A 27369-nucleotide genomic window follows, 5' to 3' on the forward strand; every position below is an offset into this window, starting at 1 on the left:
TATTATTATTATTGTACATAGTAAACGCTTAACTAATGCCATTATTGTTATTATTATTAGGACAGTGGTCTGTGCACAGTAAGTGCTCAATAGATGCAGTATGCTAAGCGCTTGGGAGAGTACAGTAAAATAAAAATGATGGCATTTATTAAGTGCTTACTATGTGCAAAGCACTGTTCTAAGCACTGGGGAGGTTACAAGGTGATCAGGTTGTCCCACATGGGGGGCTCACAGTCTTAATCCCCATTTTACAGATGAGGTAACTGAGGCACAGAGAAGTTAAGTGACTTGCCCAAGTCACACAGCTGACAGTTGGCGGAGCAGGGATTTGAACCCCTGACCTCTGATTCCAAAGCCCGTGCTCCATTCATTTATTTTATTTGTACATATTTATTCTATTTATTTCATTTTGTTTTCGTTTTGTTCTACGCCTCTGTTTTCTAGCCTGTGAGCCCACCGTTGGGTAGGGACCGTCTCTATATGTTGCCAACTTGTACTTACTACAGCGCTCTGCACACAGTAAGCGCTCAATAAATGCGATTGAATGAATGGATAATAATGATGGCATTTTGTTAAGCGGTTACTATGTGCAAAGCACTGTTCTAGGCGCTGGAATACGACTGAGTGAATGAAGGCCTTCATTCCCCCTTCTAGACTGTGAGCCCACCTTTGGGTAGGGGCCGTCTCTATATGTTGCCAACTTGTACTTCCCGAGCGCTCTGCACACAGTAAGCGCTCAATAAATACGATTGAATGAATGAATAATAACGATGGCAATTTGTTTAAGCGGTTACTATGTGCAAAGCACTGTTCTAGGCGCTGGAATACGATTGAATGAATGAAGGCCTTCATTCCCCCTTCCAGACTGTGAGCCCACTGTTGGGTAGGGACCGTCTCTATATGTTGCCAACTTATACTTACTACAGTGCTCTGCACACAGTAAGCGCTCAATAAATACGATTGAATGAATGGATAATAATTATGGCATTTTGTTAAGCGGTTACTATGTGCAAAGCACTGTTGTAGGCGCTGGAATACGACTGAATGAATGAAGGCCTTCATTCCCATTCCCATTCTTCTAGACTGTGAGCCCGTCTTCTAGACTGTGAGCCCGTTGTTGGGTAGGGACCGTCTCTATTTGTGGCCGAATTGGACTTTCCAAGCGCTTAGTACAGTGCTCTGCCCACAGTAAGCGCTCAATAAATACGACTGAATGAATACCCCCTTCTAGACTGTGAGCCCACCGTTGGGTAGGGACCGTCTCTATATGTTGCCAACTTGTACGCTCTGCACACAGTAAGCGCTCAATAAATAGGATTGATTGATTGATTGATTGATTGAAGGCGAGAAGACCCAGGAGGGCTGGTGTCCCGGGGGTGAAAGAATCAATATCGATCAATCGTATTTATTGAGTCTAGAAGGAAGAGGGGGAGGCTCACCTGGGGCTGCAGGAGGGAAGCCGCCGGGTCGGTGCCCGTCTGGGGTGCGATGCCCATCCGGGGGGGTGCGATGCCCATCCGGGGGGGTGCGATGCCCACCCGAGGGGGTGCGATGCCCATCGGAGAGCCTCCCGCTGGCCCCGGGGGCGGGCAGCAGATGCAGAGCCCAGCGGGCGGCGAAGGGCGGGCTCCCCGAGGGGCCTGCGGTGGGCACGGGGGGCACGGGGGGCACGGGGGGGCGCGGCGGGCGCGGGGGCAGCCCCGCCGCCGGCCCGCAGCAAGTTGTCGATGAGGAAGCTCTTGCCCAAGGTCCCGAAGCCCGGGGCGGCCGGCAGGTCGAGCAGCGCCGAAGAGGCGCCCACCAGCGCCCAGCGGGCCCCCGCGGGGGCAGCGCCGGGGCCGGGGCCGGGGCCGGGGCCCGGGCCCGAGGAGGACACCCAGCGGGGCAGCATCGTCGCTCGGCCGCCTCCGGGGAGACCTCCGGGGAGACCTCGCGCCGGGGGGGCCCCGCGCCGGGATGGGACAGGGCACCACTTGGGCCCCGGGAGGGCAGAAGCGGCTCGGAGCGGTGGGACTCTTTATTTGGGGCTGGTCGGGCCGGGACGGGTCGGGCCGGGGCGTCTTCTACACAGGCGGGAGGGAGGAGCGAGGCCTGCCCTGCTCCCACCGGACAGGGGACAGATCTCTGCTCTAAAGCACTCTCTCTCTCTCCCCTTCTCTCTCCCTCTTCCTCCCTCTCTCCCTACCTCTTTCTTCCTCTCACACTTTCTCTCTCCCTTTCCCTTTTTCCCCACCCCCTCTCTCTCCCCCCACTCTCTCCCTCTCTCTCTCTTCCCCTTTCTCTACCCCCGACCCCCTCTCTCTACCTTTCTTCCTCACACTTTCTCTCTCCCTCTCTCTCCCCCCTTCTCTACCCCCACCCCCTCTCTCTTCCTCTTTCTTCCTCTCACACTTTCTTTCTCCCTCTCTCTCCCCTTTCTCTACCCCCACCCCTCTCTCTACCTCTTTCTTCCTCTCACACTTTCCCTCCCTCTCTCCCTCCCTCCACTCTCTACCTCTTTCTTCCTCTCTTTCTCTCCCCCTCTCTCTCCCTCTCCCCCTTTCTAGCCTCCCTCTCTCTCCCCCTCTCTCTACCTCTTTCTCTCACACTTTCTCCCTCTTTCCCTCCCTCTCTTTCTCTCTCTACCTCCTCCCTCTCAACCTCTTCCTCCCTCTCACTTTCTCTCTCCTTCTCTCTTTCCCTCTTTCTCCTTCTCTCTTTCCCTCTCCCTACCTCTCTCTCCCTCCCTCTTCCTCTGTCTCTCCCTCTCTCTCCCTCTCTTTCCTTTCCCTCCCTCCACTCCCCTTTTCCCCTTCTCCTCCCCTTTACCTTTTCTCCTTTTTTTCCTGCCGAGCTGGAAGTTGTGCCCAAGCCATTCATTCCGGCCAGCCGGACTCCAAAATGACAGTCCTTCCCGAGCAGCAACAATGCAGCGTGGGCCGTGGGCCCCCCGACCCTCAGGTTTGGGAAGGGAGGGAGGGGGGCCCAGACCTCCTCTGTCCCCCAACTCCCCCCCCCCCGCCTGTCCCCTTCACCAGGCCCTCTTTTCACGCCCCCCCCAAAGCCCGCTCCACTCCTCCCCGATGGCCAGCGCTTAGTACAATGCTCTGCACACAGTAAGCGCTCAATAAGTACGATTGAATGAATAACCTGGCTTCAACTCCGCTCCCTCCCTGGAGTCCTCTGGGATTTAATGGACAAATATCAACCACGAACTCTCTCTCATCCGCTGCGGGGTGGGACACGGAACGACCCTTAGGTGAAATTCCAGGGCCTGAAACCCTCCCGGCCGGGCCCCATATGTATATACACATATAGATGTGTATGTATCTATAGTTTTATAATTCTATTTATCTATTTTAATGATATTGACACCTGTCTACTTGTTTTGTTGTCTGTCTCCCCTTTCTATACTGTCAGCCCCTTGTTGGGTAGGGACTGTCTCTGTTGCCGAATTGTACTTTCCAAGTGCTTAGTACAGTGCTCTGTACATAGTAAGCGCTCAATAAATACGATTGAATGAATGAATGAATGGTCCCTACCACGGAAGGGATGGTTTTTAGGGGACAGTTTTAGAAGAACGTGCTAACCGGGCACTGGTCTGATGGAGAAACCTAAATGATGTCCACTTTACATAATCCTTTGCTGGATTTGCTGGGACGGCAAATAGGACAGCTCTGAAGGACGACTTCGTTCCACCCTTCCAAAAAAGCTAACTCTCATAGCAATCGGGGCAAGGGGGGGCTCCAAGCCCTGGTCCTTTCGTTTCTCTATTTCGAGGAATTTGGGATCGATCTGCTTTCAATTTTATGTCAGACATTTCAAGGAGAAACATCAAAACTCAACTCCCCCTCCTTTTTTTCCTCCTCCACACCATTCACACACAGAAAGTTTTCCATAATAGAGATGAGGTACGTTATTTTGGAAGGATTGGATCCCCTTGATTTGAATCCACAGGTTAAAAATGTCCTTGGACAATCTAGTAATAATCTGCAAAATACAGACCAGTATGGCAAATAAAAATGTTAGTATTTTTAGCCCCCTCTAGATTGTAAGCTCCTTGTGGGCTGGGAATGTGTCTGTTATTTTGTCATATTCTGTACTCTCCCAAGCACTTAGTACAGCACTCTGCACACAGTAAGCACTCAATAAATACAACTGACTGACTGACAGACTTTGAAGGAGTTTCTTTAAAGAGCCAATACCGAGGGCTGTCAAGCGTGACTTCACCATTATCAGCACTTCACATTGTCATGCTGCTCTTCAGTTTTGTTGAGCATACAGCATTCAGACTAAAGGCATTTCAAGATGTGTGAAAACCTTGAGATACATATCTACTTATGATGTGGTTTGGCAGCACAAGGCCACCTATCTATGAATGTGATCTCTGCCAGGGTCATTCTACCTCCCATCTCTACAAAACCTGCCAGAACATTACCCATCCCATCTTTAAAGGCCTCATTACATCCCACCATTTCCAGGAAGCCTTCCCTAATCGATTACCAGCACTCCAAGTTACTTTAAGCCGACATCTACAGGCATCCTCAACATATGCATACCTATATAAAGTTATTTAAGTACTTACTATGTGCTAAGCAATGGGGTAGATATAGTATAATCAATTCAGACATAGTCCCTGTTCTACATAGGGTTCACAATCTAAGAGTGAGGGAGAACTCATATTTAATCCCAATTCTTCCATATCACAATTGTTCAGCTCTCACATTCATCTACCACCAAATCCTACTGTTTATTCTCTAAGTTGACAAATGTACCACCTGAAGTTCAGTATCAACAGACCAATTTTCAACAGATCCAATCGTTGATCTCTAGCTGTAATCTCTAGCATCTAATTTTAATTCTGATTGAAGCCTAATCTACTCCAAGGTCAACATTATCCTTAAACCCAGCCATAACTCTGACCCCTAACTCTACTACAGGTTTTTCAATAATTGAAGGATTTTTTTTAAGAAACATTTATGATTTGAATTCACAAGGGTTGAACTTCAGTGAAAGTTGCTCCCACATCTTAACAATAAATCAGTGCAGACTACTTATGGTCTTTAAGCAAACACAAAACTATTACCTCCACAAACAATTTTACTTCTATCCCTAAATATTCTATGTCAAGGATTGTACGTACTAACGGAGAAGTATGTACTGTGAAGAAGCGGTATGGCTCAGTGGAAAAGAGAATGGGCTTTGGAGTCAGAGGTTATGGGTTCAAATTCCAGCTCTGCCAATTGTCAACTGTGTGACTTTGGGCAAGTCACTTAACTTCTCTGTTTGCCTCAGTTACCTCATCTGTAAAATGGGGATTAAGACTGTGGGACAACCTGATTGGGACAACCTGATCACCTTCATCATCATCATCAATCATATTTATTGAGCGCTTACTAAGTGCAGAGCACTGTACTAAGCACTTGGGAAGTACAAATTGGTAACATATAGAGACAGTCCCTACCCAACAGTGAGCTCACAGTCTAAAAGGGGGAGACAGAGAACAAAACCAAACATACTAACAAAATAAAATAAATAGAATAGATATGTACAAGTAGAATAAATAGAGTAATAAATATGTGCAAACATATATACAGGTGCTGTGGGGAAGGGAAGGAGGTAAGATGGGGGATGGAGAGGGGGACGAGGGGGAGAGGAAGGAAGGGGCTCAGTCTGGGAAGGCCTCCTGGAGGAGGTGAGCTCTCAGAAGGGCCTTGAAGGAAGGAAGAGAGCTAGCTTGGCGGATGGGCAGAGGGAGGGCATTCCAGGCCCAGGGGATGACGTGGGCCGGGGGTCGATGGCGGGACAGGCGAGAACGAGGTACGGTGAGGAGATTAGCGGTGGAGGAGTGGAGGGTGCGGGGTGGGCTGTAGAAGGAAAGAAGGGAGGTGAGGTAGGAGGGGGTGAGGTGATGGAGAGCCTTGAAGCCAAGGGTGAGGAGTTTCTGCCTGATGCACAGATTGATTGGTAGCCACTGGAGATTTTTGAGGAGGGGAGTAATATGCCCAGAGCGTTTCTGGACAAAGATAATCCGGGCAGCAGCATGAAGTATGGATTGAAGTGGAGAGAGACACGAGGATGGGAGAACAGAGAGAAGGCTGATGCAGTAGTCCAGACGGGATAGGATGAGAGCTTGAATGAGCAGGGTAGAGGTATGGATGGAGAGGAAAGGGCGGATCTTGGCAATGTTGCGGAGCTGAGACCGGCAGGTTTTGGTGATGGCTTGGATGTGAGAGGTGAATGAGAGAGCGGAGTCGAGGATGACACCAAGGTTGCGGGCTTGTGAGACGGGAAGGATGGTAGTGCCGTCAACAGAGATGGGAAAGTCAGGGAGAGGGTAAGGTTTGGGAGGGAAGACAAGGAGTTCAGTCTTCGACATGTTGAGCTTTAGGTGGCGGGCAGACATCGCTCGGGGGGTCGCGTAACTATCACCTTGTATCACCTTGTAACCTCCCCAGTGCTTAGAACAGTGCTTTGCACATAGTAAGCGCCTAATAAATGTCATCATCATTATTATTATTATTATTATTACTAATGCTACTGTACCCTCCGAAATGCTTAGATGGTGCTCTGTATCCAGTAGGCACCCAATTAATACTATTTATGAAACAGTTTTCATAAAAGTCCTTATTTCTCCTTAGAAAGATTATCACTATTTTCAAGGTATGAAAAATGGACCCAGAGAGTGAGGGCATTTTAATTGTTTGAAGAGCAACCTCATTTTCAGAAAGATAGGCACCCAATAAATACTATTTATGAAACGGTTTTCATAGAAGTCCTTATTTTTCCTTAGAAAGATTATTATCACTATTTTCAAGGTATGAAAAATAGACCTAGAGAGTGAGGGCATTTTAATTGTTTGAAGAGCAACCTTATTTTCAGAAAGAATGTGTGTGTTCTAAGTATTAGTAATTAGGAATAGTAATTATTAATAGAACCATTCCATTTCCCAGTGCTTCACTATCACTGAGTCCTTGACCCCAAACCTAAAATTGGCATTCTGGGTTGACAGCATTTATCACCGTGCTGTCGGTTTTAGCCTGCCTGACCATCCACTGCTGTCCGGTGTCCTACTTTTCCTGCACAGGCCTTTTATGGCCAAGCACATTTAGGTTTTTGTGGATTACTTGGCCATGCCTCATGTGTTGCTCTATGTGCTTTGAATCTCATCTTGCAGCTCTATTTTGCCATCTTTCTCCCTCACTCCCTCTCTTTTCTCTCTCCTTTTTCTAGCATTCTCTCTATCTCTCCCTTTCCTCCTTTCCTCTCCTCTCCATGTCTTCTCTCTCCCTCCCTCTCTTTCTTCCTCTCTGTCTCTTCTCTGTCTCTCTCTCCCTCCCTCTTTCCCTCCCTCTCTCTCTCTCCCTCTCCATCTCTTCTCTCTCCCTCTCTCCCTCCCTCTCTCTGACTTTCCATTCTGTTTTTGGGAGATGTCCCAGTTCTCTTTCCAGGCCATTCATAGTCTCTTTTCTCCACTGGCCCACAGATGATTTCTAACTGTTGCGCTCCCTCCACTGTCAGCCCTAAAGTTCAATTTGACAGCTTTGGTAAGTGTGGAGAGATATCCAGTGCACCCTTCTTGTTTCCCTGTTTCCTACTTCACAGGACACTAGACCCCAAATGCCTAGGTGTTTACTGAAATGTTTCTAGGGTCCTTAGTTTGACCTGATTCTAATGCTGCTTGGTACACATTACCACTTGTATTGCACAGGGCTTTATATGAATGGTTGGTCCAACTCCTCCAAGCAATTCCAGAATTGTCTCTGCTCGGAGCCTCGGTGCCCATACCAATAAGGGCAAACTAATCTGGACTTCTCTCAGTTAGGGGACTGCCAGAAACCTTAATTGCTCTGATTTCAATTTAGAACCTTTTTCCTCTCCCTTCAGGAGTATGTTCTTTCTCTGATGGGAATTGCTTCTTACAGAACACATTCATTAAGCATTTTAAGCACACAGACAGCTTGAGTCCTAACTCTTTCTCACTCTTTCCCTCAACATTCCGAGCCCCTGGTTACCTTTTCTTTCTCTGGCTTTGATGTTTTCAGAGCCAACAATGTCATGTTGTAGTAACATCTTAAAATGACAAAATTAATCCTTGACACTTGGATCACCCAATTTTCCTTGTGCTGGGCGACCCCCACACCATACACACACACACACCCCCCGAAAAAAGGCAGGAAAATAAGGCCAGTCTCTAGGAATAAACAATGATTTGATACACTTTAGTCATGTATACAAATTGTGAAGCTTCTTTTACTCATTCAGGTTCTATTGAATAGTACTCTAGTGGCCTGAAAGAGTAATCATGCTTCCAAAACTTGTAAAGTTCTAGCAAAGGCAAAAAAACTGTGCTTCATGCAGGTTTCAAAGTGTCACCCAGACCTACATATTCAGACAACCAATTGATCGTTCAAAGGTATTTAATGAATGTCATGAAACACTGAACTAGGCACTTGAGGTGGCAGAATGAAGATAAAAATGACAATCCCTACCTTCAGGGAGTTGACAATATAAGGATGGAGCTAGGCTGGCATCAGTGATTTATAAATAGTGAGAGCAGGAAAAAAAATAAACCTACAACTGACTATGAGCTCGTTGTGGTGGGGAGTCTCTCTGTCTTTATTGCTATATTGTAGTTTTCCAAGCCCTTAGTACAGTGCTCTGCACACATTAAGCACTCAATAAATACAATTGAATGCATGAATGAACTGAACTCACTCACCCGGTCTCGACAGAATCGCTACCAGGTCATAGAGCCCAGTGACTGACCCTTCAGTGGAGTCTTCTAAACCACATCGCTCATCGATTTATGCAACTCTATGAGGTCTCTATCATTGGGAGAGAAGGTTGTAAGTTAATACATCAAAACGTAGACCCTTCTCATCATCTAATAATTATAAGTCTTTAAGGTCTATATAAGTAAATAAAGATCTTTGAAGGGGAGATACACTGTTCTTTTCCATTTATAAATTAGCCTTTGGGTAGAGTGAATAATTCAGCAAGAAAAAATTATATGTTTTCAGACAATTTCCCATACTGATGAGCAGAGTGTGTTAAGATGTACATAGTTCCCTGGGCAAGCATGAATAAAAATGTCTATTAGTAACTAAGCATTCTCATCGTTAACCTCCTTTATTTTGGATGGGACCAAACAGACTAAACTCTGGACTTTTAGACTGTGAGCCCACTGTTGGGTAGGGACTGTCACTATATGTTGCCAACTTGTACTTCCCAAGTGCTTAGTACAGTGCTCTGCTCACAGTAAGTGCTCAATAAATACGATTGATTGATTGGACTTTCCCCGGACCCTTGAAAATGAATATTGTAGGGAGGAAATTTTTCAAACTGTGTTCTCCTTCCCCTTCCTCTCTGGGGTATGCCAAACACAGCCTTGAGCTAAGGTATGAAGGAAGGAATTCCAGGTAAGAGGTGAGGGGACTTTGGGTTGCTGCCTTTCCCTCTTCTTGCCCTCTTCTCTGCATCCCCCTGAACACATGGCCTTCTCCTGAGCCAAGCGTTCTGGGGAAAGTGGATGAGAAGACTCTGGCTTCCTGTCTTCCCCTCTCTTTGTCTTTCTCTCACCCTCCCTCAAACAGAGCCTGAAGTAGAGAGCCAAGGATTCTGGAAAAGCCGGTGAGAGAACTCTGGATGGGGTGTCTTCCTCTCTTCACCCACCTCTCTCCAACCCCCTGAACAAAGCCTTGGCCTGAGGTATGGAGCCAGGAACACTGGGGAAGCCGTTGAGAGAGCTCTGTGTGGCTGTCTTCCTTTCTCCTTGCCCTCCTCTCTCCATCCCCCAAAATGTTGCTGTGTTTTTTCGAGGTGCTTCTGTTTGCAGACGTGGCGGGGAACAGCCCTGTCACCCGCTCCTCATGCGAACAGTTCATGTGGTTCAAGTGAGCCGAGCTGGGAGTGAGGCCTGGCCTCGCTCGTTTCCGACGTTTGGAAAACTGGCTTGCCCGAAGCTCAATAAATACGATTGATATGTTGCCAACTTGTACTTCCCAAGCGCTTAGTACAGTTCTCTGCACACAGTAAGCACTCAGTAAATACGATTGATTGATGGATTGGCGGAGCCGGGAACTTGGGGAGCTGTGATCTGCCATTTGGAGAGGTATTCACTGTACATTAGTCTCATCTGTTTCGTCGCCAACCCCTTGCCCAAGTCCTCCCCTGGCCTACACTCCTAAAACTCCCTCCTCTTTCATATTCCTTATCAGATAGAGAAGATTGTCGGGGAGGTCAAACCCAGAAGTTGCAGCAGTTAAATAGTATGCCGGCAGTCTCTGCTTACTACATAATAATAGTAATCATGGCATTTGTTAAGCGCTTACTATGTGCCAAGCAGTGTTCTAAGCACCGGGGTTGGTACAAGGTAATCAGGTTGTAATCACTTCCCCCCTTGAGTGAGCCTGTTGTTGGGTAGGGATCATCTCTGTATGCTGCCAACTTGTACTTCCCAAGCACTTAGTACAGTGCTCCGCACACAGTAAGCGCTCAATAAATACGATTGAATGAATGAATAAATACGATTGAATGAGTGAATATTCCACAGACCACCACTCTCCCTTCCTTCAAAGCCTTGGTAAAGTCCCATCTCCATGATGCCTTCCCCAACAAAGTCCTCATTTTCCCTCCTCCCTTTTTCATCACCTACACACTGGGATCTGTACTCTTTACCCCACCCACAGCCCATATCCCTGATTTATTTTAATGTGTCTGCCCCTCTAGACTGTAAGCACTTTGTGGGCAGGGAATGTGTCTACCACTCTATTGAATTGTACTCGCCCTGGCTGTTAGTACAACACTCTGTGCACGGAAGCTCTGAAGAGATACCACTGGTTGGTTTTCTCGCCGAAAGGCCCAGACCTGCCGTAGGTGAGGCTGGTATATGTTTTCCCTTCCACAGGTCAGTGAGATTTTCAAAAAGTAGATATAAAGTGCCAGGGAGAAAAGTAAGGATGCTTAGAGAAAAAATAAATCGCACAGGCTATTGTAAAATTATGTGACCAGAGACTGCGATGGCATCACAGTCTTTTAGACTGTGAGCCCACTGTTGGGTAGGGACTGTCTCTATATGTTGCCAATTTGTACTTCCCAAGCGCTTAGTACAGTGCTCTGCACATAGTAAGCGCTCAATAAGTACGATTGATGATGATGATGAAGAAGGTAAGCGCAGGCTGGGGGTTGGACTCCCAGCTTCTCCTCGGGTGCCTGCTGCCGCAGTTGGAACACGTGCTCACCCCATGAGAAAGGAACCCCGTTCAGCTCAGAGCTCAGCACAGAATTGGAGAGGCGTGCCCCAGAAACCCTTCAGCTCAGACTCTCAAACCCTAGACCCTTCAGCTTGAGGGTCTTTGGAAGCAGTGGAGCCTAATGGAAAGAGGCTTGGGAGTCAAAGGACCTGAGTTCTAACTGAGGCTCTGCCATTTCCTCAAAAATCTCCAGTGGCTACCAATCAATCTGCGCATCAGGCAGAAACTCCTCACCCTGGGCTTCAAGGCTCTCCATCACCTCGCCCCCTCCTACCTTACCTCCCTTCTCTCCTTCTACAGCCCACCCTGCACCCTCCACTCCTTTGCCTCTAATCTCCTCACCGTGCCTCGTTCTCTCCTGTCCACGTCATCCCCCAGGCCTGGAATGCCCTCCCTCTGCCCATCCACCAAGCTAGCTCTCTTCCTCCCTTCAAGGCCCTACTGAGAGCTCACCTCCTCCAGGAGGCCTTCCCAGACTGAGCCCCTTCCTTCCTCTCCCCCTCATCCCCCTCTCCATCAATCAATCAATCAATCAATCAATCGTATTTATTGAGCGCTTACTATGTGCAGAGCACTGTACTAAGCGCTTGGGAAGTACAAATTGGCAACACATAGAGACAGTCCCTACCCAACAGTGGGCTCACAGTCTAAAAGGGGGAGACAGAGAACAGAACCAAACATACCAACAGAATAAAGTAAATAGAATAGAAATGTACAAGTAAAATAAATAGAGTAATAAATATGTTATTACTCAACAAATACGACTGAGTGAATGAATAGCATTGATGAATTTTAGGGAAGAAGCCTCACCTCACGGAAAGAGCGTGGGTCTCGGCTCTTCTCCTGGTTCATCGTAATGGCATTTATTAAGCACTTACTATGTGCAAAGCCCTGCTCCAAGCGCTGGGGAGGTTCCAAGGTGATCAGGTTGTCCCACGGGGGGCTCACAGTCTTCATCCCCATTTTTGCAGATGAGGGAACTGAGGCCCCCCATCTTACCTCCTTCCCTTCCCCACAGCACCTGTATATATGTATATATGTTTGTACATATTTATTACTCTATTTATTTTACTTGTACATATCTATTCTATTTATTTTATTTTGTTAGTATGTTTGGTTTTGTTCTCTGTCTCCCCCTTTTAGACTGTGAGCCCACTGTTGGGTAGGGACTGTCTCTGTATGTTCCCAACTTGTACTTCCCAAGCGCTTAGTACAGTGCTCTGCACACAGTAAGTGCTCAATAAATACGATTGATTGATTGATTGATTTGTCCGATAAGCAATCTTTCTTGGGTAATTCTCTTCATTTGCCTGAGCCACCTTGTCCTCATCTGTAAAATGAGAAATAAATCCTACTCCCTCCCACTTAGACTATGTGGGAGAGAGACTGTGTTTCACCTGTTTATCTTATATCGACCATGCTTGCTTAGTTCAACGTTTGGTACATAGTAAGTGTTTAACAAATGCTACCATTATGATTATTGTTATGTACGTGTTTAACCAATACTATGATTATTATCATATGACTGTTTCAACAAATATCATGATCATTTTTAGCATCACTCTTCAAAAGGAAAGAATTTCCGTCAAGGGCACAGATCGGAAAGAAGTGTGAAGACTACCAACAACATGGAATCGTAGGGAACGTGTTCCAGTGCAAAAGCCTAGGTAAGCATGAAATTTGTGGCATCAGTGATTTGTAAATATTGGGAGAAGGAAAAAAAATAAACCTACAACTGACTGTGAGCTCATTGTGGCAGGGATTTTCTCTCTTTACTGCTGTATTGTAGTTTCCCAAGCCCTTAGTACAATGCTCTGCACACAGTAAGCATTCAATAAATACAATTGAATGTCTTCAAAGCTCTCTATCACCTTGCACCTTCTGACCTCACCTCCCTTCTCTCCTTCTATATCCCAGCCCTCACACTCCACTCCTCTGGTGCTAACCTTCTCATTGTGCTTTGTTCTTGCCTGTCCCACCATTGACCCCTGGCCCATGTCCTACCTCTGGCCTGGAATGCCCTTCCTTTTCAAATACACCAAACTTGCACACTTCCCACCGTTCAAAGCTCTAATGAAAGCTCACCTCCTCCAGGAGGCCTTCCCAGACTGAGCCCCCCTTTTCCTCTGCTCCTCCTCCCCTCCCCATCACCCCAACTCCCTCCCTCTGCTCTACCCCCTTCCCCACCCCACTACACTTGTGTATATATGTACATATTTATTATTCTATTTATGTTATTAATGATGCATATATATATCTATAATTCTATCTATTTATATTGATCCTATTGATGACTGTCTACTTGTTTTGTTTTGTTGTCTGTCTCCCCCCTTCTAGACCATGAGTCTGTTGTTGGGCAGGGACTGTCTCTATCTGTTGCCGAATTGTACTTTCCAAGAGCTTAGTACAGTGCTGTGCACACAGTAAGTGCTCAATAAATACGATTGATTGAATGAATGAATGAAGATAATGAGGTCAGATGCAATTCCTGTCTCACCTGGGGCTCACGTTCTAAAAGGGAGGCAGAGCAGGCTTTCATTCCCATTTGACAGCTATGGAGATTTGAGGCACAGGGAACTAAAGTACCTTGCTCAAGGCCACATAGCAGACAAGCAGAAGAGCAGGGATTAGAACCCAAGTCTCCTGGCTCCAGGGTCCATGCTCTTTCCACTAAAATGTAAGCTCCTTGAGGTCTACCTATATTGTACTCTCTCAAGTTCTAAGTACAAAGCTCTGAAGCAGCGTGGCTCAGTGGAAAGAGCCCAGGCTTTGGAGTCAGAGGTCATGGGCTCAAATCCCCGCTCCACCAATTGTCAGCTGTGTGACTTTGGGCAAGTCACTTAACTTCTCTGGACCTCAGTTACCTCATCTGTAAAATGGGTGTGAAGACTGTGAGCACCCCCTCCCCGTGGGACAACCTGATCACCTTGTAACCTCCCCAGCCCTTAGAACAGTGCTTTGCACATAGTAAGTGGTTAATAAATGCCATCATTATTATTATTATTGTAAAAGCACTTAATAAATGCCATCGATTGATTTATTGCTTATTATAGACCGGTGGACTTCAACTGGAAGTAAGTTCTAAGCATGTGAATTATGAAAACGATGAGGGCTGGAGGCAAGAGAGGTGAAAACAAGTGAGAAAACTCCCTTGGGAATAAGGGAGGAGTAGAGGGTGAAGGTGGGAATATGTAAGAAGGAGAGAACAGGTAAAGCCTTGAAGCCAGTGGTCAGGCCTTTTTACTTGATGCAGAAGGACACAGATAGTCCTTGCAGGTTCTCGAGAAAGGGAGAGTCCTGTACTGAATGATGTTTTACAGAGATATCCCAGGCCACTGAATATAATATAGACTGAGCAGGAAAGGGTTTGGAGTCATGGAGACGAAGTGGCCAAGTGGATAGACTCAGGCATAGAGAAAATGGGGGAGACAGGAGGAACTGAGGAAAGAGAGGGAGAGAAGGAAGCACAGAGGAGAGGATCGGGTGATTCAGTGAGGAAAAGAGTTGGTGGGGGACAAAGTTAGGAACCCCACCTGGGTTGGGGACTTTGTCCAACCTAATTATCTTGCATCTACCTCAGTGTTTAGTACAGTGCCTGGTACATAGAAAGTGCTTAACAAGTAGCACATAAACACACACCCACAAAAAAAACAATGAATCATATTTATTGACTGCTTACTGTGTGCAGAGCATTAAGCACTTGGGAGAGTGCAATATAAAAATAACAGAGTTAGTAAACATATTTCGCGCTTACTATGTGCCAAGCACTGTTCTAAGCACTGGGGTAGATACAAGGTAATCAGGTTGTAATCATTCCCCCCTTCTAGACTGTGAGCCTGTTGTTGGGTAGGGACCATCTCTATATGCTGCCAACTTGTACTTCCCAAGCACTTAGTACAGTGCTTTGCACACAGTAAGCGCTCAATAAATACGATTGAATGAAAGAATGAATATTTCCTTCCCACAGTGAGCTTACAGTCTGGAGGGGGAGACAGATATTAATATAAATAAATTACAGATATGTACATATGTACTGGAGTGGGGAGAGACAGGAGGCAGGGAGGTCGGCAAAGGGGCTGATACAGTAATTAAAGCAGGATGGGATAAGTGCTTCGATTGACATTAGAGCAGATTAATCTGCTACCCTGTTACAATCTCCTAATCGTGGTTTGGAGATTGAGGTGGACACAGGGAGCAAGAGACCGGCCTTTGTTGCTTCTGTCTCCAGAATAGTTATTGGAGTCAAAATAGGGACAGTGATCACAGTCTTGAATCCACTACTGCGGGTAAAGAGGCTAATATTGTGGCAACATCCCTGTCAGCCGGTTACAACGGACAAAAGTGTGAGCCAATCATTCATTCATTCAATTGTATTTATTGAGTGCTTACTGTGTGCAGAGCACTGTATTAAGCACTTGGAAAGTCCAATTGAAACAGACTTTTCCTTTTCCCTTTTATATGTAAGGAATATATAGGAGTCAGAGGTCATGGGTTCAAATCCCGGCACCGCCAACTGTCAGCTGTGTGACTTTGGGCAAGTCACTTAACTTCTCTGTGCCTCTTACCTCATCTGTAAAATGGGGATTAAAACTGTGAGCCTCCTGTGGGACAACCTGATCACCTTGCAACCTCCCCAGCGCTTAGAATAGTGCTTTGCACATAGTATGCGCTTAACAAATACCATCATTATTATTTTTGTTATATACTGGAATATATGTAACAAAGTGATCATATTTTTGTGCATATAGAAATATATTTTAAATCAATATCCTTTTGTATGATACAATACGTTAAGTGTGAGGGTCTATGATTGTTACAGTGATCAGAAATTAGAAAGTTAAACAGCTCAAAGAGGAGACTTTATCTGACATATTTATAAATTCAATTTCCAGATAGGGAGGGGAAATTTAGACTGATAATAGCCCAACCTTTTTGGTAAGTAGGAAGTTGGCTTCCATAAACATGCATTGGTACTGGTCTTTCAAAAATCCTGCACTGCTACTTAACCACATAACTGCAATAGTTTGAAGTTTTTACTCTCTAGTCCCTGTTTTTTTCTTGTTTCAATTTCTACTCATTTCAGTTCTGATGAGCTCCCTGTGGTGGTAGTAAAAGTATTAGTAGTATTCATTAAGTACTTACTGTGTGCAGAGCACTGTACTAAGTGCTGGGAAAGAATACACAGTTAGGAATAAGACATGGTCCCTGTCCCTGCATAGCATTTCTGGGAAAAAAGAGACTCCCAAATCAAATTTTCATATTGGTTATATGATGTCAGATTCTTTAATACAATTTTTAAATGTGGTTTATGCATTCTTTATTCAATCTCACAAATCTTGTCCTTCTAAAAGATGTTAAGTGCAGTCTAGCTCTGCAGCTAAGGACCCAGAAGAATGAGATTTTTCCTTCTTCAAATTTTATTATTTTTTTTAGCATTAAAATGGAGTGTGAAAAGTATTATACCCATTAATGGGAAATTAGGTAAGTAAATGAGACACTATCCTAAAAGAAAATGTCATTTTGGCAAATTATCATTATGATCATCATCCACAATTTATATTTTCTAATCCTCCCCAAAGTGGTCGGCATGGGCTGTAAAAAAAAAATAAAAATGTACCTCGTCCTTATATAGTTTCTTATGTAAGATGCAAAAAACTCACAAATAGCAGGCTATGCAAAGTCATAAAAGCTATTTTGGATTATTAGTCATCATTACTATGCACACTGAATTTTACAGCCTGCAAAATCCTTGCTCTTTGCAGTGAAGACCTGAATTCTGGTCCAGATGAAGTCACTTGATCTATTCTTAGAGACACACAGTGAAAAGCTCTTGGCTGTGGCCATTAAGTCAGAAAAAAAGGGCTTGGTTACATTTGTCATAGACATCTGTGGCTGCAGTCTTAAAAAACATTCAATTTTAAGAGATTAATTGGAAATGGGAGATAGCCATTAGAAAGCTGAGGCCTTAATTAGGTGTCCGTATAAAGTTCTTCTGGGCTTACATTGGGGGGGATTTGAATAAAACGAGGCAGAAACATAGCTGTTCCCCTCCCTTATTTCAAGCCCTCAGAAGAGGGATGTTTCATGTCTCCAAACAAGCGAAAATAGAAGGAGGGGATGAGGAAAGAAAGGGGAGGAAGGAAAGTGAATTAGCTAGATTCTAATCCCGGCTCCACCACTTTTTTGCTATGTGATTTTAGCCAATTCACTTTACTTCTCTGTGGCTCAGTTCCCTCATCCACAAAATGATGATTCATTCATTCAGTCATATTTATTGAGCACTTACTGTGTTCCCTAGTACTTAGACTGCGAGCCCCATGTGAGATCTTATTATCATGTACCTATCCCAGAGTTTAGTACAGTGCTTGGCACATAGTAAGCACTTAACAAATAGCACAAATTATTATTAAGAATAGTAATAATAATAATTGTGGTATTTGGTAAACACTATGTGTCAAGCACCGTTCTAAGCACTGGAGAAGATACAAGATAATCAGATTAGACACAGTTCCAGTCCCTCAGAGTGCTCATTTTACATATGAGGGAAGTGAGGCATAGAGAAGTTAAGTGAGTTTTCCAAGGTCAGGTAGCAGACACACAGTGGAAGCAGGATTAGAACCCAGGTTCTCTGACTCCCAAGCCCAGACTCTTTCCACTAAGCAACACTGCTCCTCAAAATGGGTGGGATAGCAGTAGGGGAACTGGGAGGTGACACAGGTAGTAGTAGTCATAATAGTAGTATTAGTATCAGCACTTAAAACAGTGCTTAGAACAGTGCTCAGTACTTAGAACGGTGCTTTGCACATAGTAAGCACTTAATAAATGCCATTATTAGTAGTAGTAGTAGTAGCAGCATAATTATAGATGAGTGAGAGGATTGGAGACAGACACATCGGGAGCAATGAGACAATAAAACATTAAAACAAACTAGAAAACAAGGACAAATACACAACACAACAATTGAAAAAATTCAGCATTCTGTTGTGGGCACGGGGGCAGAATCAATCAATCAATAGTATCTATTGAGAGCTTACTGGACACAGAGCACTGTACTAAGTGCTTGGGAGAGTACAATAAGATAGAGTTGGTAGATATGATCCTTACCCACCAGGGACTTTAAGTCTAGAGAGAAATTCAGACTCCTTATGACTCAGAATCTATAGTATACTCATAGACATAGCAACAGATGGAGAAGCACCATGGTCTAATGGAAAGATAATGGGCCTGGAAGTTAGAGGACCTAGGTTCTAACCCCAGCTCTACCATTTGGGTGCTGCATGACCTTGGGCAAATGACATAAATTTTCTGTAGTTCTCTCATCTGCAAAATGGAGATTCAATACATGTTTGCTTTCCTACTTGTAGGGCTTGATGACCTTCTCTCTATCCCAGTACCTAGTACAGGGCTTGGCACATAATTATTAATAATAATGGAATATGTTAAGCACTTACTATGTGCAAAGCACTGTTCTAAGCAATGAGGGGATACAAGGTGATCAGGTTGCCTCGTGGGACTCACAGTCTTTATCCCCATTTTACAGATGAGGTAACTGAGGCACAGAGAGGTTAAGCCACTTGCCCAAAGTCACACAGCTGACAAGTGGTGGAGCCGGAATTAGAACCCATGACCTCTGACTCCCAAGCCCGTGCTCTTTCCACTGAGCCACGCTGCTTCTACAATGATGATATTTGTTAAGTGCTCACTACGTGCCAACCACTGTTTTAAGCACTGGGGTAGATACAAGGTAATCAGGTTGTCCCCACGTGGGGCTCACAGTCTCAATCCCCATTTTACAGAAGAGGTAACTGTGGCATAGAGAAGTTAAGTGACTTGCCCAAAGTCACACAGTTGATAATGGCAGAGCTGGGATTAGAACCCATGACCTCTGACTCCCAAGCCTGTGCCCTTTCCACTAAGCCACACTGCAAATAATAAACACTTAACAAAAAACAAAATTATTGCTATTATTATAAACATTATCATTAACAATAAGAATAATAATACTTGTTAAGCACTCACTGTGTGCCAAGCACTGTCCTCAGCGCTGAGGTAGATACGAGGTAATCAGGTTGGACAAAATCCCAGCCCCACATGGGGCTAACCCTTTTTCCCCTCCTCCTCCCCCTCTCCCCCACCCTACCTCCTTCCCCTCCCCACAGCACCTGTATATATGTTTGTACAGATTTATTACTCTATTTATTTTACTTGTACATATTTACTATTCTATTTATTTGGTTAATGCTGTGTATCTAGCTTTATTTCTATTTATTCTGATGACTTGACACCTGTCCACATGTTTTGTTTTGTTGTCTGTCTCCCCCTTCTAGACCGTGAGCCCATTGCTGGGTAGGGACCATCTCTATATGTTGCCACCTTGTACTTCCCAAGCACTTAGTACAGTGCTCTGCACACAGTAAGCGCTCAATAAATACGATTGAATGAATGAATGAATGGATTTCTCGAGGTTTTATGGAGGCTTCATGCCACAGGTATTATGGTAGTCAGAAGGACTTGGGCTCTAATCTTGGCTCCGCCACTTGTCTTCTGTGTGTCCTTGGGCAAGTCACTTCACTTCTCTGTGCCTCAGTTCCCTCTTTTGTGAAATGGGGATTAAGACTAGGAGCCCATGTGGGACAGAGACTGTGTGCAATCTAATTGCTTTGCATCTACCCCAGTGCTTAGTAAGCACAGTGTTTGACTCATAGTAAGTGTTTAACAAATACCACAATTATTATTATTGTTTCCTGCTTGGGTGTAGGAAAGTAGGATGGGATGGAGCCTCCTTAACGGTGTGGAAAAGAGTGGGCGCTGGTTCCCAGAAAGCAGTGTGACTGGCTTACAGGGCAGGCCAAGGGCAGGGACCTAGGTGAGTAGGGAGGAAAGCCATTTTCCTCAATGGAGAGAGTGGTCAAGAGCACTCAGGGAGGTGACACTGCAGTTACTGGATGTTTCACTGGGCAACCATGAAGAGTGTGGATAGCAGAGAAAAAAGGAGAGAGCTACAGACACAGAAACACAGAGATTGACATGGAGAGAAGCAGAGAGAAGTTTAGGGAGAGAGAAGCAGAGACTACCAATTCTAACATGCACTGAATGCTTACAATATAATAATTATAATAATAACAGTAATAGTATTCATTAAGTGCTTATTATGTGCCAAGCACTGTACTAAGTACTAGGGTTGATTCAAGATATCCAGGTTGGATACAGTCCCTGTCCTATATGGGGCTCACTGTCTAAATAAAGCGAGGTGTACTGTTCTAAGCATTTGGTAAAGTCTAATACAACCGAGTTGGTAGACACGATTCCTGCCCACAAGGAGCTTACAGTCCAGAGGGAGAGACAAAGATTAAACTAATTTAGGGAAAGAGGAAATGGCATAAAGTGCTGTGGGGCTGAAGGTGGAGTGAATAGACTGTAAACTCATCGTGGGCAGGGCATGTCTGTTTAGTGTTGCATTGTACTTTCCCAAGGGCTTACTACAATGCTCTGCACACAGTAAGTACTCAATAAATATGATCTAATGAATGAATCCATTAATTACTATCAAATGCTAAAGGTATACAGATCTGAGTGCCTAGTCAACACAAAGGTTAGGGCTTCTAGGGGAAATGAGGGCTTAGTCAGGAAAGACCTTTGGGAGATGTGATTTTAGGAGGGTTTTGAAGGTGGGAAGAGAGGTGATATGAAGGGGAAGGGAATTCCAGGCCAAATGGAGCGCATGCCCAAGGCAGTGAGATAGATGAGATCAAAGTACAATGAGTACGTTGGTCTTAGAGGAGGAAAGTGTGTGGGCTTGGTTGTAGTAGGAGATTGGCCACTTATGGTAGGAGGGGGTGAGCTAAATGAGTACATTAAAACTGGGTAACTATAAATTCATTTTCTATTTGATTAGTTTGGGATAAAATTAAGCTTAAATTTCAAAAAATTAAAAAATTCAAGTTTTATTTTAGGGGTCTTTGTTTTCTAAAAATGATTCTCTATTCCAGGTGGAGTGAGAGGGTGGCACCAATGCCACTTAGTTCAGGTGTGGACCACACCCAACCTAAGCATTTAGTCTAGTCAAAAGAGAAATGGGCCTGGGAATCAGAGAATCTGGATTCTAAACCTGGTTCCCCTGTTTGCCACCTGGGTAAATTGGACAAATCATTCAACTTCTCTGAGCCCAGATTCCTCCTCTGTAAAATGGGGATTTAATACTTGTTCTCCCTTTGACTATGAGCCCCACTTGGGATGTGTCCAAACCACTTATCTTTCAATAGGTTATCTTCAAGTTCTGAGGGATGTCCTCTCTTCCAATCAATCAATCAATCAATCATATTTATTGAGTGCTTACTGTGTGCAGAGCACTGTACTAAGCGCTTGGGAAGTACAAGTTGGCAACATATAGAGACAGTCCCTACCCAACAGTGGGCTCACAGTCTAAAAGGGGGAGACAGAGAACAAAACTAAACATACTAACAAAATAAAATAGAATAGATATGCACAAATAAAATAAATAAATAAATAAATAAATAAATAGAGTAATAAATATGTACAAACATATATACATATATACAGGTGCTGTGGGGAAGGGAAGGAGGCAAGATGGGGAGGATGGAGAGGGGGACAAGGAGGAGAGTTTAGTGGGATTTGGGAAACAACAATTTTGTGTTCAACCAGAACGAACCCCTTATGGATTTAAAGGGAAATATCACAAGACTTCAAAGATGCCACCATAACTACCATATTCAATTTAGTGAAGGAGACAGATGCTAAAGTAGTGATAAAATATATTAAGTGCCTACTGTGTGCAGGGAACTGTATATAATGTTGGGAAAAGGTATACAAGTGAGAATTAGATATAGACCCTGTCACTTCAGGGGCTCAAAATCTACAAATAAATAAAATAAATTACAACTAAGGGAAGTAACGGAGTGTAAAGATATGTAATAAGTGCTACCAGGGCAGCAGGGTGAGTAGGGGAGAAACAGAGAAGCAGCATGGCTAGAGAAGCAGCGTGGCTCAGTGGAAAGAGCACAGGCTTTGGAGTCAGAGGTCATGGGTTCAAATCCTGGCTCCACCACTTATCAGCTGTGTGACTTTGGGCAAGTCACTTAACTTCTCTGAGCCTCAGTTATCTCATCTGGAAAATGGGGATTAAGACTGTGAATCTCACGTGGGACAACCTGATCACCTTGTAATCTCCCCAGTGCTTAGAACAGTGTTTTGCACATAGTAAGCGCTTTATAAATGCCATTATTATTATTAGGGGACTGAGTATCCAAGTGCTTAGGAGAACCAGAAGTGCTGAAGTGGAAGAGGCTATGCAGAGATAAATCAGGAAAGACATCATGAAGTGTCCCTGGGCTGCACTGAGTTATAAACAAAGACACCTCTGTACTTTTCCCCTGGTGTAAGACCAAAGATACTTTCTTAAGCACATTCATCTATTGCTTTTCATCCCTTACCTCAGGTTTATGTGGCTTCTTCTAGTTTATCTCCATTTGCAGGCATTTCACCATGTGGAAGAGCTTAGTGTCATCTGCAAATTTGGAGATCTCACCACACACTCCATATCCCAGATCCCTTCTGAATGCTAAACAAAACTGCTGCTAGCATCATACCTGTAGGACTCCATTACTTCTACTTTTCCATTCCAAAGACAGACAACTTATTCCTAACTTTTGTTTCCTATGTCTTAGTCAGATTTCTAACTATAAATGTGCATTCCCTTCAAATCCATGGTTAGTCTATTTTTTTCAGTAGCTTCTTGTGTGAAAGCCTGTCAAATGTTTTTAAAATTTAATGATGCTATGTCTACTGATCCATTTGATTACTTCAAAAAAGGAGCAGATTGTTGAGTCATTTGTCCATTTTAAAACTATGTTGCCTTTCCTCAAAAAAGTTTGGTTTTATCAAACCCCTGGGCCTGATTTACCAAATTTTCAGGTACAGAAGTGAGACTCACTGGTCAATAATTCCTCAAAATTCATGCAATCGTGTTATTGAGCACTTGCTGTGTGCAGAACACTGTACTAAGTGCTTGGAAAGTACAAATCGGCAACAAATGGAGACAATCCCTACTCATCAATTGGCTCACAGTCTAGAAGGATAATAATTATGGTATTTGTTAAGTGCTTACTATATGCCAGCACTGTTGTAAGCACTGAGGTAGATATAAAGCAATCAGTTTCTCCCAGGAGGGGCTCACAGTCTTAATCCCCATTTTACAGATGACATACTTGAGGCAAGTCAAGAGGTTACATGTCAAGGTCACATGGCAGACCTCTAGACCCCTTCTAATGGATGGAAGTTCATTCATTCATTCAATTGTATTTATTGAGCACTTACTGTGTGCAGAGCACTGTACTAAGCACTTGGGAAGTACAAACTGGCAACATCTAGAGACGGTCCCTACCCAACAGTGGGCTCACAGTCTAGAAGGGGGAGACAGACAGCAAAACAAAACATATTAACAAAATAAAATAAAGAGAATAAATATGTACAAATAACCTAAATGGAGTAATAAATATGTACAAACATATATACATATATACAGGTTGTGTGGGAGGGGAAGGAGGTAAGGCAGGAGGGATGGGGAAGGGGAGGAGGGGGAGAGAAAGGAGGGGGCTCAGTCTGGGAAGGCCTCCTGGAGGAGGTGAGCTCTCAGTAGGGCTTTGAAGGGAGTTATATTAACAGTCCACTTCCCCTTTAGAAAAGTGACCATTTGTAACAATAGGCAAAACATTCTTACCAGGAGTTCCATAATTATTCCTGAATTATACCAGAAATCCTGCATGGATGTAATCTTGCCCTAATGATTTGCTTATTGAAAATCTCTTTCTAGAAATTTTAACTTTGCTGAAATAACTTTTAAAAACTATATCCTAGTAGATTGTACTTCTAGTCCCTTTTTCTATTTAGTGATTCTTAATTTGCATACTATAACCTTTTTGGCAATTTGAATGCAGAGTCCTGCTTTTCAAAGTTGGAGAGCTGTTCTGACATCCTTTGAAACAGTAACAGCAGATTAGTTTCTTTTTAAAATGTTCAAGTATAAATAGAGAAAGAGGGGGAGGGAAAGGGAGACAGAGTTAGCCTTCAGATTTAAAGAAGGCACTTCTGCTGGTGATATCCTCCCATCCTGTACCATGCCACTGCTGCTAACCCACTGGAGAATTACACTACTCCCCTCAGAATTTAATCTCCTGACACTTGAGAGGTTTGTGACAAAATTTCCAAAAACTATTTTCATCCTTCCCATCCTCTCTCCCTTCCTTTTACCTTGTCTGCCTCCTCCTCTCCCTCCTTCTCCACCACAAGAATTATTATTAATAATAATAATAATGGTATTTGTTAAGCACTTATTATGTGACAAGCACCGTTCTAAGCACTGGGATAGATATAAAATCATAAGGTTGGACGTAGTCCCTGTCCCTCATAGGGCTCCCAATCTTAATCCCCATTTTTCAGATGACGTACCTGAGGCCCAGAGAAGTGAAGTGACTTGCCCAAGGTCACCCAGCAGACAAATGGCAGAGTCAGGATTAGAACCCAGGTCCTTCTGACTCCCAGGACCGTGCTCTATCCACTAGGCCATGCTGCTTCTCCTCTGTCTTTTATGTTGCAATTGTTGCAGTATTTCATGCATGTTGACAATGATACATTCAGTCTCTCTGCTGGACTCCCAGTAAAATATCACTCTGGAGTTGTTTCCTTTATATGCATATGTGTGAATGTTGCTGAAAAGACCTATGTGCTTTTGACAGTGCCTCAGTGCATACTTCCTCGGTGTGCATGTAGAGTTTAGTATTTGACCCATTGGAGTCTTTGCCACCTGCAGTTCTGTTGCTGCTTTTTAAAACTTCTTTTTGGCAATTTGAGCTCCTCCATGTCTGTGCTGGAGGAGACCTGGTCATCACCCGACTGTAGCATGCCAAATGGTTTGTCTTCTGCTGTCATCGCTAAATAGTCTGCTCCCTCAATACATTGATTGAGATTGTGCTACACTCTGTCTTTAGAACGTTTGTTCTATTCTCCCAGGTTGTATGCCCCATTTCAGTTCACCATAGCGCACCTGCTAAGAAATATCTGCATCAGTTACTTTCCTCACATAGTGTAACTGGGTTATAATGAGCTTGGCTTCAATACTGGTGAAATGACTGCATTCCGGGACTTCATTTTGCTTTATCAAGTCTTGTCATCTCATTCTGAAAATGACTCGTAAGTGACACTGATGAAAATGCTCAAGAAACAGATCCCACCATATTTTAGTCCGGGAATTTAGTGTTGGAAAGCTTTATTTTATATAGGGTCTGTCTACAGGTTCCCCTATCCTATTACTGCTTATCTTTAACGTCTACAAGCTATTTAAAATAATTTTCCTCATCCAAGACAACTCCTCTCTTTTAGTGCAGAAAACTGAGAGTTGATTACATAATCATTGTCACATATTTCCACACCAGCCCTGGGCAACTAGAAGTGAATAATTCCCTAGGAAGGCAAACAGTGTGGCAAAACACATTCTGCCCCTCACAACCTAATTTGGTTGTATCCACCCCAGCGCTTAGTACAGTGTCTGGCACATAGTAAGCACTTAACAAATACCACAGTTATTATTCAAAGCCTTACTGAAGGCACATCTCCCCCAAGAAGCCTTCCCTAAGCCCTCCTCTCCTCTTCTCCCTCTTCTCCCACTCCCTTCTCCATCACCCTGACTTGTTCCCTTCATTCATCCTCTCTCCCATGTCCTCAACACATATATGTACATCTGTAAGTTATTTATTTATTTATGTAAATCAATATCTGTCTCCCCCTTCTAGACTGAGAGCTCATTATGGGCAGGGAATGTGTCTGTTATTGTACTGTACTCTCCCAAGTGCTTAGTACAGTGCTATGCACACAGTAAGCGCTCAGTTAGTGAATGAGTTGAATGAACTAGCACACTTCCCTCCTTCAAAGCCCTACTGAAAGCTCACCTCCTCAGAAGGCCTTCCCAGATGAAGGCCCCCTTTTCCTCTGCTCCTCCTCTTCTCCCCATCGCCCCAACTCCCTCCTTCAGCTCTACTCTCCTCCCGGCCCCCCAGCACTTTCGCATATATGTACATATTTATTATTCTATTTATTTTATTAATGATGTGTATATATCTATAATTCTATTTATTTATATTGATGCTATCAATGCCTGTCTACTTGTTTTGTTTTTTGTCTGTCTCCCCACATCTAGACTGTGAGCCCGTTGTTGGGTAGGGCTTGTCTCAATTTGTTGCTGAATTTTACTTTCCAAGCATTTAGTACAGTGCTCTGAAGCAGTAAGTACTCAATAAATATGATTGATTGATTGATTCAATCATATTTATTGAGTGCTTATTGTGTGCAAAGCTATACAAGTCCTGAGGATGGGATTTGGTTGATCAAATGGGGTGGGGGGATTACTAAGGGAAGGCTTCCTGGAGGAAGTGGCTTTTAGGAAGGCTGTGAGGATAAGGAGAGCTGAAGTCTGGTAGATTTGAAAAGGAAGGGGGTTCTAGACATGAGCAAAGGACTGAAGGAGGGACCGTCGAGAGCGAAGTACACTTAGAAAATAAGTTTGGGAGGAGCATATGAAGAGGAAAGGAGCCAGTTGAAAGCCTAGAAGTAAATAGTTTGGAGTTTCTCCTTGACGTGGTAATCCAGGATTACCAATGTGTATCAATGTGTAACCACTGAAGGTTGTTGAGAAGTAGAGATGCGTACTAGACAATGATTGAGAAGCAGTTTGGCATACTGGACAGAGCACAAGCCTAGGAGTCAGAAGGTCATGGGTTCTAATCCCAGCTTGGCCACTTGCCTGCTGTGTGACCTTGGGCAAGTCACTTCAATTATCTCGGCCTCAGTTACCTCATCTGTAAAATGGGGATTGAGACTGTGAGCCCCACATGGAATAGGGACTGTGTCCAACCCGGTTTGCTTGTATCAACCCCAACACTTAGTACAGTGCCTGGCATGTAGTTAAGTGCTTAACAAATACCATTATTATTATTGTTATCATTAATAGTAATAATGACAGTATTTGTTAAGTACTTACTATGTGCAAAGCACTATTCTAAGCGCTGAGGGGGATACAAGGTGATTAGGTTGTCCCACATGGTGCTCACAGTCTTAATCCCCATCT

At 44.2% G+C, this 27369-nt stretch overlaps 1 protein-coding gene across 1 annotated transcript in view; it reads right to left on the reverse strand.

Annotated features, from left to right (window-relative positions):
• The window catches only part of DBX2 (developing brain homeobox 2), a 73639-nt gene extending 48461 nt beyond the window's left edge, over window positions 1-25178 (reverse strand). The window contains 6 exon segments of the mRNA XM_038765269.1: window positions 1440-1453; window positions 1455-2015; window positions 3614-3777; window positions 7995-8173; window positions 23971-23990; window positions 25054-25178. Coding sequence (XP_038621197.1) covers window positions 1440-1453; window positions 1455-2015; window positions 3614-3777; window positions 7995-8173; window positions 23971-23990; window positions 25054-25178 — 1063 coding nt within the window.
• Window positions 25179-27369: the final 2191 nt, after the last annotated feature.

Source organism: Tachyglossus aculeatus, chromosome 2 (assembly GCF_015852505.1).
Source record: "Tachyglossus aculeatus isolate mTacAcu1 chromosome 2, mTacAcu1.pri, whole genome shotgun sequence".
Taxonomy (NCBI): Eukaryota; Metazoa; Chordata; class Mammalia; order Monotremata; family Tachyglossidae; genus Tachyglossus; species Tachyglossus aculeatus.